This window comes from Peromyscus leucopus, chromosome 23 (assembly GCF_004664715.2).
Source record: "Peromyscus leucopus breed LL Stock chromosome 23, UCI_PerLeu_2.1, whole genome shotgun sequence".
Taxonomy (NCBI): Eukaryota; Metazoa; Chordata; class Mammalia; order Rodentia; family Cricetidae; genus Peromyscus; species Peromyscus leucopus.
This window is the reverse complement of record NC_051082.1, coordinates 36279518-36292738: the sequence shown is the minus strand read 5'-3', so window position 1 is coordinate 36292738 and position 13221 is coordinate 36279518. Positions and strand designations below refer to the sequence as shown.

Below are 13221 nucleotides of genomic sequence, written 5' to 3'. Positions count from 1 at the left end.
TGGCAGTGACTCCTTCTGCCTTTCTGTTCTTTTATTTCTCTTCTCTGTTAGTCCTGCCTATACTTCCTGCCTAGCCATGGCTAATCAGGTTTTACTTATTGACCAATCAGAGCAACTTGACATACAGACCATCCCACAGCACAGCCAAATGCAGACCATCTCAGACACCTGCACTCAGGCCCGTGGTCCTAATCATCCTCTATGCGGACCTGCTGGGTAAAGCCACAAGGAACCCGAGAACGGGCTCCCACAGGACATACAGAACATCCCACAGCACTTCCCCCCTTTTTTATCCAAAAAGAAAGGTTTTAACCTTAACAAAGTAAAATTACATATAATTTGGGAATTTGGGCATAGCTTCTCTTACTACTTCCTGCTGGGGGTGTGTGTGTGCTGTATCTTATGGGGATACAAAGAAAATTTTAGGATTATGGAATAGTCCATGAGGCTGTATTGTCTGAGCCAGTTGCCTTGAATCCGATCTGGACATTGGATCATCTGGGCCATGGTGTCATCGGAGACCTTTCAGAGGGTCTTGGATGGTCAAACCTGATGTATCTTAATCTGGAACAAATCCATAGCCTCTGGCTTTCTATGAAAACAAAAGCAAAGCCTCCTTTCCAAAGTAACACATCCTTATATTCAAATTTTAAAGTTAAGGTATCTTTAATATATAGATATTGGTTTAACTCAAATCTTGTATGATCAAATGTTTTTCTGCAGTTAAAAATCCCAAAGACAACACAATCCAGATTCTCTGTGTAATATTCATCATTATGTGGCTTATTTTTTATATTAATTTTACTTTCTCTTTAAATACTTTATTTTTTAAAACTTTCTATTTCTTTATATAACTATATATATTCCTTTTTCTCTCTCTTTCAAGCCTATGTACATTTTTACACACATTGTAAAGCATTTAAAGTCTTGTTCCATTTGAATCTGTCTTATTGTGAATCTATTGCTTTAAACTGCAGCATTTGTAAGCTGAAATGGCGCTATGGCTGCTGGCTCCACCCACCTCAGCTTCCCAACATGGCGGCAGTACGTTTACTGCCAGCTCTGGGAGCTATCGTGGGTCTATGCTTTTATCCAAGCAGCATGTAGCCCAGAAATCTTTTTTGTTTTGTACTAGCAAAGGCTAAATCCACCATGCAACTTAATGTGCCACTTGCAGAGGCCTCATTCCCGCCATACTGCAGGTCGAGCGCACACGCCAGAAACACACCAGTAGCTCAAACCGGCAAGCTGCAGCTCATTTGAGAGAGATAATTAGGAAGCTGTTTTTAGCTCCGTTTTAGAATCTTTTCTCATGTTTTAGGTGGAAACTCTTGCCAACACGTTGGGCACCATTTGTAGCTAGAGTTTTCCTGCCTTGCCCACAGTCAGGACAAATCTTTGTCACCTGCCAGTCCCACAGCTGCTCAGACCCAACCAAGTAAACACAGAGACTTATATTGCTTACAAATTGTATGGCCGTGGCAGGCTTCTTGCTAACTGTTCTTATAGCTTAAATTAATCCATTTCCACAAATCTATAGCCTGCCACGCGGCTCATGGCTTACCGGCATCTTCACATGCTGCTTGTCCTGGCGGGCAACTGGCAGTGACTCCTTCTGCCTTTCTGTTCTTTTATTTCTCTTCTCTGTTAGTCCTGCCTATACTTCCTGCCTAGCCACAGCCAATCAGGTTTTATTTATTGACCAATCAGAGCAACTTGACATACAGACCATCCCACAGCACAGCCAAGTGCAGACCATCTCAGACACCTGCACTCAGGCCCATGGTCCTAATAATTCTCTATGCAGACCTGCTGGGTAAAGCCACGAGGAACCCGAGAATGGGCTCCCACAGGACATACAGAACATCCCACAGCAGCAGAGTGCTGGGGAGGCTCTCAGGAATCCACAAGGATGACCCCACCTTGGACTGTTGGCAGTGGTCCAGAGGGTGCCTGGACTGGTCTACTCTGATGACCAGTCTAGTGAATACCCTAACCATCATCATAGCCAGGCACCAGGCTGAGCTGCGGGAATCCAATCAATGAGAGAGAAGAAGGATTCTGCAGGCAGGGGATGTAGAGATCATGACGGGAGGACGTGCAGAGATGACCGGCCACACTAGTGGAAGCCCATGAACTGTGGACTGGTGGCTGTGGATCCCCCATGGGACTGGACTAGGCCCTCTGTATATGGAAGACAGTTGTTTGACTCTAACTGTTTGGGGAGCACCCAGGCAGGGGGATCAGGATCCATCCCTGGTGCATGGGCAGGCTTTTGGGAATCCGTTGCCTGTGGTGTGACACCTTGCACAGCCTTGGTAGTGGGAAGGGGCTTGGACCTGCCTAGGCTCAGTGTGCCGGGCTCTGCTGACTCCCCATGGGAGATCTTGATTTGGGGGATGTGGGGATGTGGGGTGGCTTGGGGGAAAAGGGCTGAGGGGTGGGAGGAAGGAGGAGGGGGGATCTGTGGGTGGTATGTAGAGTGAGTAGAAAATTTCTTAATAAAGAAAAATCTTTAAAAAGCGTGTGCAGAGTGTCTGGGATGAGGCAGAGGCAAGGAAGTGAAGGGGTGGATATGATCCAAATACATTGTATAATCCACGAAATTCTCAAAGAATAAATACAAACATTCTAAAATATGTTTGATCCTGATGTGCACAGAGCATGGCAGATTGCACACCTGTGAAGTCACCTAACTCCACCTCCTCAAGGACAGGTCACCTTAGTGCATTTACCCTAAATCAGAAGAAGCAACAAGAATGGGTCTTGTATTGGGTATTTTCTGTTGCTGTGGTAAATGCCATGACCAAAAAGCAACCTGGAGAGGAAAGGATTTACTTGGCTTACAGGCTACAGTCAATCTTTCTCCCTTCAATCTTGTGGGAAATCAAGGCAGGAACTCAAAGAGGAGCAGACCATGGAGGAACACTGCTTACTGGCTCACTCTCATGGCTTGCTCAGCTTGGTCTCTTATACTCCAGGCCCATCTGCCCAGGGTGGTACCACCCATGGCTTCCTGGGTCCCCCCACATCAATCATTATTCAAGAAAATCCCAGACAGACATGCCTACAGGCAAATCTGATGAAAACAATTCTTCAGTTGAGTCCCTTCTTCTTCAGTGATTCTAGTCCAGCACCAGTGTGGTGGTTTGAATGAGAATGTTCCACATAGACTTAAGATATTCGAATACTTGGTTCCTAGTTGGCGGTGCTGTTTGAATAGGTTTAAGAGGTGTGGTCTTGCTGAAGGAAGGATATCACTAGAAGAAGGCTTTGAAAGTTAAAGGACCTGTGTTATTTCTAATTCACTCTCTCTGCTTCTTGCCTGGATTTAAGATGTGAACTCTCAGTTTCCGGCTCCTGCAGCCTTACCTTTACGCCACCATCATGAACTCTAACCCTCTGGAACCATCAGCCCAAATAAACTCCTCCTTCTCTAAGTTACCTTGGTCATGGTGTTTTATCATAGCAACAGAAAAGTAATAACAATACAGTTGTTGGTACCAGGAGTGTGATATTGCTGTAACAGACCTGACCATCCTGTATTTTGGAGAAAAGTGGATGAACTCTGTAAGTGGGGTACAACGGGCCAGCCTAGTTGGAAGACGGAGTACAGAGAACTGTGTGCACTGTGGAGGCCGGTATCAAGGTTTCCGAGGGGAGCAATATTAGCAAAGGGCCTGCTTTCTGCCCTTGTCCTCACAACTTGCCTGGTGCTAGATTTAAAGGAATGGACCAACGTCTTTTGTTTAGGAGATTTCAAAACAGCTCAATGGCGACCTGGTACGTGGTTGTTAGCAATCACTCTTACACAGATCTGCAATGAAAAAGAACAAACAGGGCAATGCATACAGTTCAGAGAGGAAAAGGACACTGGCAAGCTTAACGTTACAGCCAAGGCTTGACCTGGGAGAGAGTACAACCATTAGAGATTAAGACGAGGCCTGACTGGAAGGGCGCCCTCAGGACAAGACCCCACCCAGCTAAGCTTCCAAGTTGTAAAAGTCTCTTAAACCCCTTACCACCTGCCAGTGAGGGGCTGGGTAGAATTCAAGAACGAGCACAAATAGAAAATTCTAGGGCCAGAAATCCCACTCTGAGGCCCAGGGTGCAGAGAATGCAAGAATCAAAGGATGGAACTGGAGGACTGAGGGTAAGGGAAGTGGGGGGCGGGCTGCAACACTCTGTCTTCTGGACCTGACCCAGCCGTTGCAATCACGGACTCACAGTGACTGTGATCACCTACATACTAGCACACCAAAGAGAAGACATAAAAGTAGGAGGGAGACTGGCCAGGAAGAAGGGCGGGTCATCAACATGGGAGGGATACAAGGAAAGGACATAGCAGAGGAGAATACGATCACAGTGTATTTGTACAATTAAGAAATGGTCGAAGTATTTTAAAGGGCATTAAATAAAGCATAGTGAAATCCAAATAATTTGTACAGTTTAATGACTGCACTGGAATCGACGATGGGGGAGGGGATGTGACTCAGTCAGTCCCAGCACTCGGGAGGTGAAGGGATGAGGCAGTTCAAGTCATCCCCTGCTGCACGTGGAGTTTGAGGCCAGCTTGGACTACATAAAACCCTGCCTCAAAAACAGAGGGGAAAAAAGAGATCATGTGAGTGAGGCCATCAGTAAACCAATACCGCAACGCCTGGCATTCGTGGGGTGGCGTTTCTGGGAAGAAGACATGGTGTTACTAGCCCACATCCCATCATCCGTGAAAAAGACACAATGGTGTCACTTTATTTTACAAGTCACTGGTTTTTATGGAAGACGTTTCTGAACTGGCCATACTGGGAATGAATTGGCTCTCCCCACTGCGAAGCCCAGACCCTCTCACCCGCTCTGAAATTCCTGGAACATGCATCTCCCGCCTGGTGTGTCAGATGCTCAGCCCCCTCCCTCTGACTCTTCCGGCACCAGTACCCACTTCCCAGTTTCTCTTCCTAAGTAAGACTACGTTCAGGGAGGTAGTGAATAAAAGCTGCTGTCCCCGCCAGCTTCTGCACTGAGAAGTGGCTGTGAACCATGAGTGACTCCAAGGAAATGGGGAAGAAGCAGCTTGGCCCTCTGGGTAAGACTGGGCTGGTACTCTGGACTTGGGGAAGGGGCAGCAGACGGGCAGTGTGTGACCCATGCTCTGTCCACTCAGATGAGGACCAACTGATAGCCAGCCCCACCAGGTACTCCATCAAAGGCTTTGGCTTCCAACCAAATTCTGGATTCAGTAGTTTCACTGGTAAGATAGGATGAGGGTCTGTGGAATGGACAGCTCCTGGCAGAAACTTGGGTTCCTGGGGAGGTGGAGGTTGGAACTCTGGCCACTGAGGTCCAGAGAGTTGGAAGTTCAGATCCTGCATCTGGGCCCTGGGCTCCCGGGAACTTAGAGGCTAGGATCTGGAATCCTGTACCTTGGGAATGAGGCTGTTGTATTTATCGCCTGTCTGGGGCTACATTGAGTCAGGGACGCCAAGGTGCTGAAATTCCATCCTTGTCCCCCACAGGGCACCTGGGCCTCGGCCATGTCCCCTTGGCACTGCAAGTTTTCTTCCTGGTTGTCTTCTCGGTGCTGCTGCTGGTCGTCCTTGTCAAAGGTCAGGCAGGACTGAGGTTTGGGGTCTGCAGGTCTGGTTCTTCAGCCAAAGGGATCTGGGAGGGAGGAGTGACTGACTGAGACTGTGTCCTCGCGGTCCTCTGATAGACTGGGGAGACGCTGGCTGCACTCGCCTTAGAAACCCAACCTCCCTTGGGTGTTAGATCTCTTCATCATCAAACAGCACTAAGTAAAACCTTGGGCCTTGGAAATGGTGGTCCCTGGACTGGAGATGTCACTCGAGCGGTAGAACGCTAGCCTAGCAAACTCAAAATCCTGTGTTCCATCCCAGCACTGCATAAAAGTGGGTGTGGCTGTGCATTCCTAGAACCCCAATACTCAGGAGGCTGAGGCAGGAGAATTGGGAGTTCAAGGTCAGCTTCAGCTACATAGAAATTTTGATGCAGCCTGAACTATATGAGACTCTGTCTAGGAAATAAAGGAAGGAAGGAAGGAAGGAAGGAAGGAAGGAAGGAAGGGGAAAGGAGGGAGGGAGGGAGGGAGGGAGGGAGGGAAGGAGGGAGGGAGGAGGAAATTGGAGAGAGAAAAAGGATGTTTTGGTCCTAGGGGTCCAGTATAGGCCAAGAAATACAGTAAGCATCTAATAGTTACACTGACCCTTTCTCTTGTCACAGTGTTCAAGATCCCCAGTTCTCCAGGACAGGAGCAATCCAGCCAAGAGAAGGTCTACCAGGAACTGACCCAGCTGAAGGCTGGGGTAGGTGAGTGACTGGAAATGAGGGGTCTCACAGCCTGAGGTTTCCAGAATCACTTTGCTTAAATAACTGCTTTTTGCTGAGCCTCGGTTTCCTCACCTGTGGAATGGGCATGCAGGGTAATACTAAGGAAGGCATCCATTGGTGTTGACTTGAGTCCATGCACATAATAGGCAGTCAGTGTTCACAGGCATTGTGGACAAAATAGGCACTCAAGATTTACAGGAGCCTGGGCAGATTAGGCACTCAATGTTCACAAGAGTGTGGACACACAGTAGAGCATCCTCGACATATAATCGCACATAATGTTCAGCCACAATAAGACACAAACAATGTCAACAGTGAGGTTCTTGCTAACTTTCTTATATTAAATTAATCATTTCCATAAGTTTTTATGGCGTTTCACATTTGTCATGGCGCTGCAGTGTCTCTGTCACGGTTGCAGGTCTCTTCATGTCTGCAGCGTTCCTTCTGCCTTTTTCTTTTTTTTTTGTTAGTCCGCCTATTTTCTGCTAGACGCGATCAGTTTTATTTATTGATCAATCAGAACAACTGACATACAGACCATAGCACAGCCAGTCGACCATTCAACCTGCACTCAGGTTTCCTCTATAGACTGCTGGTAACGCACAAAAAAAAAGCTAAACATACAAATATCACAGCACAGAGGTATGCACATGGAATATAAACCTGTGCTGCCTCATTCTAGCTTAGTGAACTTCTCTGGAGCAGTTAACTCCTGGGTATAGAAGGGACTCAAGAAGTGGGGTAGGGAATGGTTCCCCATGGTGCTGTGTCAAGGCAGGGGGCCTGACTCTGGAGAGCTTGAAGGTTGGACAGTCACAGGAACATGCATCCATCCTGACCTGCCTCCCCTAACAGATCGTCTGTGCCGCCGCTGTCCCTGGGACTGGACGTCCTTCCAAGAAAGCTGCTACTTTTTCTCTGTGTCCCAGAAGACCTGGAATGATTCTGCCACTGCCTGCCAGAATGTGGGGGCTCAACTTGTAGTCATCAAGAGTGATGAAGAGCAGGTATGCCTGGTGGGCCCCGGTCCTCATCTGTGGATGCATCTGGCCACTGGCTGAGGGGAAGAGGTATTGGGCTGGATACAATGTTCTAGAACAGAGGCTGCTTGCCTGGAGAGGGAGGATAAGAAGATCATGAATAAGGCCAGGGCAGCTGCAAAAACACTCTAGGGCTGGAGAAAAGGCTCAGTGGGAAACTCACTTGCCAGGCACACATGAGGACCTGAGTTGGCACCCCTCAAACCCACACAAAGCCCAGCTTGAGAATACACACCTGTAATCCCAGTGTTCCTGTGGTAAAATGGAGGGGGGTGGTAAGAGGCTCCATGGAAGCTGGTAGGCATCTCTCCTGGCGTACACAGTGGTAAACAAGATCTCCTGTCTCACACAAGAATCAACCTAACATTATCCTCTGACGTACACACACTCATACATGCGTGCGCATGTGGAGGCAGAGGCCAGCCTTGAGTGTCAGCCCCCAGGTGCTGTCCACCTTCTTTAAGGCAGAGTCTCTCATTGACCTGGAACTCACTGTTTAGGCTGAGCTGGCTGGCCAACAAGTCCCAGGATCCTCCTGCCTCTGCCTCCTCAGTGCTGGGATTACAAATGTGGACAATCACAGCTGGCTTTCCACATGCTTGCTAGGGGATCGAACTCAGGTCCTCACACTTGTGTGGTATACACTTAACTGACTGAGCCATGTTCTCAACCTCACTACTATAGTTTTTAATGTGATTGATGCTTTAGGGGAACACCTAAAATTTGTGGCCAGCGCTCAACAACTTCCTCTGTTGGATTCAAAAAAAGTCCTTGTGTGTGTGTTTTGCTAATTGTCCTAGTATAAATATCACCAGCCTTGCTGGTTTGAAGCATCAATGAGACACAGCTCAGATCAGAGCTGAGCACAGGTCACTAACACATTCAGTAATCATGAACTTGTTTGATCTGGTGCAGCCAATTAAACCCAGTCATGAGTAAATTCATGTGGACGTGTGCATAACTTTCAGATGGACAAGTGTGCGACATTGCTAGGTATGCACATTCTGTGTGTGAGTGAAAACACATCTGCCCATAACACACAGGTGTGGGGAGATTCAGAGCTCACGGTGCTCACAGCCTCATAAGGTATAAAGCTGAACCTAGGACTACAGGCAGAACTTCCCACCAGGAGTGTGGGGAAGCACTGGTTAGAAAGAAGAGGGAGGCAGAGCTCCTCTCTGACTCTTCCTCTTCTGCCTTTCTAGAAGTTTCTACAACAGACTTCTAAGAAGAGAGGCTACACTTGGATGGGGCTCATCGACATGCATAAGGAATCCACATGGCACTGGGTGGACGGCTCACCTCTGACGCTCAGGTAGATCCCAGAGGGATGGAACACCCTACAGAGTGGGGTGAGGTTTTAAGGCTCTGACTTGAGGCATTCTTGGGGTCCATCTCCTCTCCCTGGTCACCTGGGCATTCGAGCTTAGAACGTTGCTGAGTGGCAGGAGAGGAAGTTCAGATAGGATGGCACCCCATTCTGAGATCCCATCAGGAAAGGCTTGTGGGAAGAGAGGCATTAAATAGGAATAATTGTGTAGGAAACCCAAGACTGGAAATGAATCCATTGGTAAAGTGCACGCTCACAACCCACATAAAAACAACTGGTGTTGTGGTGGCATGCGCTTGTAATCTCTGAGCTGGAAAAGCAGAAACAGAAGGATCCCTAGGCTTGCTGGCCAGCCAGCCCAGCTAAATAGCAAGTTCCAAGCTAGTGAGAGATCCTGTCTCAAAAATCAAGGTGGAGAGTGTCCTGAGGAAGTTGTTATCTGAGTCCCACATGCATATATACACACACGTGCACACACACACACATGCATGTAATCACATACACACACACACACGAACACACAGGGACTGAAAAGGACTGTTGCCATTAACAACATAACTTGTAGGTGGAACTGGAGAGATAGCTCTGTAGTTAAGAATCTAGGAGTTCTTAATTCTAGATCTGTAAAAATCCTGAAAGTTCCAGAAGACCCAAGTTTGGTTCCCAGTACCCACATCAGTTGGCTCACAACCACCTGTAACTCCAGCTCCAGGGAGTCTAGTGATCTTTGCATACATCTACACTGCACATAAGTTCACATGCACCTGCATACTCAGGAACATATATACACATACCACACACAAAAGAAAAGAATATGCATACAGCTTGTTGTACTCTGAGGTCTAAAAAGAGAGCGTTTACTACATCACTTGATCACATGAGAGTACAGCAAGGACCTGAGCAAGTCAGGATGTAGAGGGAGCAGGAGATTCGGCAATGGCCTTGGTTGTGATGTCAAGGAAAGAAGCAGATGAGGTGGGTCAAGCAGGCTTGGGCGGGGGTGTTTTGAAGTGTGTTAGTGGGTTCTAGGTGCTGTCTTTCTTAGCTAGCCTTCTATTGATGTGATGAGCACCATGACTAAAAGCAGTGTGGGTAGGGAAGGGTTTATTTCACCTAACAACTCCCAGGTCACACTCCGTCACTGGGGGAGGTCAGGGAGGAACTCGAGGCAGGAGCAAAAGCAGAAGCCATGGAGGAACACCACTCACTGACTTGCTTTCCATGGCTTGCTCAGCCTGCTTTTTTATACTACCCAGGACCACCTGCTCAGAGGTAGCACGGCCCACTGTGGCCAAGGCCATATAGTATCTCTTATTAATGATGAAGACGCCCCCCCACACACAGGCTGCCCTACAGGCCATCTGATGGAGGAATATTCTCAGGAAGGTCTCCTCTTCCCAGATGACCCTAGCTGTGTTAGGAGGAAACTGGTTAGCACACTGTCCTGAGCTGTGTGGTGTTTAGTCCTGGACAGGTGGGTACTGACTAAGTGAGGAAGTTGTGTGTGTAGAGTTTCTATTTGGTTGCATCTGACAAACTGTACCCTCCTTGGAGCAAACCCTCTCCATCATGGCAGGCATGGGTAAGGTGCAAAAGTCAGAGTGACTCAGGCATGTCTGTCATGTCATGTCATGGGGTCATGTCATGTGCAAGGCAAATCTGCCACTCACATTCTAGAAAGGGGCTTACAGAGTTTCCTGGGGCAGAATCTCATGTCCTGTGGTCTTTGCAGTTTCATGAAGTATTGGAACGAAGGGGAACCCAACAACGTAGGGGATGAAGACTGTGCGGAGTTCAAAGGGGACGGCTGGAACGACAGCAAATGTGACAACAAGAAATTCTGGATCTGCAAAAAACCCAAAGCTTCCTGCCCTGGCGAGTGATGGCCAGCCTCTCTCCACTGCCCCACAGCCCAGGTCGTTACACCTGTCTGCGGCCACTGATGCTGTCTCAGGATCTCTGGGACTTTCCTCTGGCAGGTAGCTTGTCCACCGCGTGGCCGGACCACGGCTGTGTAATCCTCCTTTGGGTTAGTGGGTGTGGCTCTGGTCCACCTTTGCCTTCTAATGGAGTGACCGGGTCTGAGATGTATCCAGGCCCTTGAGTAGATTCCTTTGGTCTCCTCTGTCTTCCTTTCTGAGTCCAGAGCAGGCGTTGCCATGTGTAACTGATGACACATCCTCTGTGACTTCCTAACATCTCAGAGTACTTTCCTCCCACCTACTAAGTTTTTATCTACCTACCCTGCACGCCTTTCTATGGATGTCTTCCCTGATTTCAGGAACTCAGTCTGTAGGCTAGAAGCACAAGAGAACCAATTCCTCATCCATTAGTCATGATCAGGAATTTTTGTGTTAATACCCTGGCTCTCTCTCCACCCCTTGGGCAACATGGTAAGCCTCAATGTTTTAGACCCTGAGATTGACCTCCCAAATATTTGGAAGATTTGTAAATTTTATTGAATTTGTTCATTGACAATTTTATATATGTACATTCTGATTATTGTCACCCTCTGCTCATCCTGAATCCCTCTCTTTTTTACCTCTCCCTTCCCCCATTCATGACCTTTTGCTTGCTTTTGTGACCCATTGATGTTAACAAGGGACATGTGTATGACCATAATTTGAAACTATCCAGTGGGGTCTGGTAGTCTCATCATCAACTGAAGACAATGACTGTCCCTGTCCCCAAATCCCTCAGTAGCCAATTATTTATCGGGAAGAGATAGGGCCCTGTGAGCTCTTCCTGATCTGTAACTGAACACTGAGAGGCACGATTTCGTGCAGGCTCAGCTGCTGTGAAACCACATTTGCACTCAAAAACCAGAATCTCACAGCCAGTCTCCATCTCCAGCTCTTACGTATGTCCACCCCGTCTTCCACACCATCACCTGGAATCTTCTAGTTCCTTATTCAGGGAAGAACATGTTGCTCCAGCTGCTGGGAGGTCTGCTGTCATCTGTCAGCTCCTTCCTGTCCTGTGTCACACAGCACTCTGCCTCCTCCAAGGCCAGACTTCCTGGTGGAGCTCCCGTGGATGCAAGGTGATGAAGATGTAGCCATGTCTGGGTCAGCGTGGGGCAACTCTGCAGGATCGATCATTCAGGCCCCCATAGCACCCCAGGAGGTCACCTGTGACTTCGTCAGATCGCCTTTTCTAGGCCTGTCCCTTTGCTATTCTTGCTTCTTTTTTATGACATAATTAAAAAAAAATGATCTTTGTCCATGGTGCCAAGTGACAGGTTTCTTGTTTACAATATGTACCTTTGACCACCGTTTCATTTATGCCAACGGGGTGACTTGGTGTAGAGCAGAAAATCTCATCATGGAGTCAGGCACTGGGAAGACCAGAGAGGTGTTTAAAGCCTGGAATGTTCATCCACATCCACTCGTGTGGAGACTGAATTTGTCAGTCTCCAAGGTCACAGGAAAAACACATTTTGCCAGTCTTCCCCTCCCTCCACTGGGGTGAGCACAAGAACTGTCCTCCATGAACAGACTGCATACTAAATCCTGACTTAAGTCAGCCTTAAACATGCAGGGCAGCTCAGAGGCACTCCACAGTGCCTCCCGGGGCGCTTGGCTACTCCAGTCCTAATTGCCCACATCAATCACAGGCCCACACGTGCACCTGGCCCTGTGTCCTTCCTTCCCTTCCTGGTCCTCTTGGTTTTCTCCCACGTCCACTGCTGTGCTGGACACTTTCCTCTCAGATAAGTCATTGATATCCAGACACTTGCCTCAGGCTCCACTTCTGAGGACAAGCCAAATCGGTAGTAGATACTGTCTGCATCAGTGTCTGCCACTCGTGGCTCTCCACCTCATCCATTCTGAAATTTTCTTCTAGATGAGGTGTGCACACCTGTGTGTGTTCTGAGTGCTGTGTGTACATGCATGTGTGTGTGTGTGATGTGTGTATATGTGCTATGTATATATGTTTGTGTGCTTTGAGCATCCTGTGAGTGATGTATGTATACATATGTGTGCATGTGTACTGTGTGTGTTGTGTGATATGTATGTGAATGTGTGCATGTGTGGGCTTTGTGTGTATGAGTGTTGTATATGCACACATGTGTATATGTGTGTGTGTGTGTACTATATGGGTGTGTGATGTGTGTATGGTGTGGGCTATATGTGTATGTGTGTGAAGGGGTGTTTGTATGTGTCTGTGTGTGTGCATGTGTGAATATGTGTGATGGGGTATGTGTATGTATCTCTGTGGCAGGTATAGATGTATATCCATGTTTGTGTAGATGCATGCATGTGTGCACATGGGTATACGTGTGATGGGGTATATGTATGTATCTCTGGGGGGGGTATGAATGTATATCCATGTTTGTGTAGATGCATGCATGTGTGCACATGGATATATGGCGGCCAGAGATCAAAATCAGTTGTCTCTCTCAGTTGCCCTCTGTCTTGATTTTTTGAGGAGGGTCTTTCACTGAACCTGGAGCTCCTTAGATGGCTAGGCTGTCTGGACAATAAGCTTCTGAGCTCCACTTAT

General features: G+C 47.9%; 1 protein-coding gene across 2 annotated transcripts; it reads left to right on the top strand.

Annotated features, from left to right (window-relative positions):
* Positions 1-4988: 4988 nt before the first annotated feature.
* On the top strand, positions 4989-11942 carry LOC114683181 (CD209 antigen-like protein A). 2 transcript variants are annotated; one of them, XM_028857380.2, is made up of 7 exons: positions 5023-5083; positions 5162-5248; positions 5514-5603; positions 6238-6324; positions 7201-7352; positions 8591-8700; positions 10448-11942. In XM_028857380.2, the coding sequence occupies exons 1-7, from the start codon at positions 5038-5040 to the stop codon at positions 10596-10598; spliced, it is 723 nt and encodes a 240-aa protein (XP_028713213.1). In that variant the 5' UTR covers positions 5023-5037; the 3' UTR covers positions 10599-11942. The 2 variants fall into 2 exon arrangements, with proteins under 2 accessions (XP_037054310.1, XP_028713213.1); XM_037198415.1 differs by lacking the exon at positions 5162-5248 and having other exon boundaries at positions 4989-5083.
* Positions 11943-13221: the final 1279 nt, after the last annotated feature.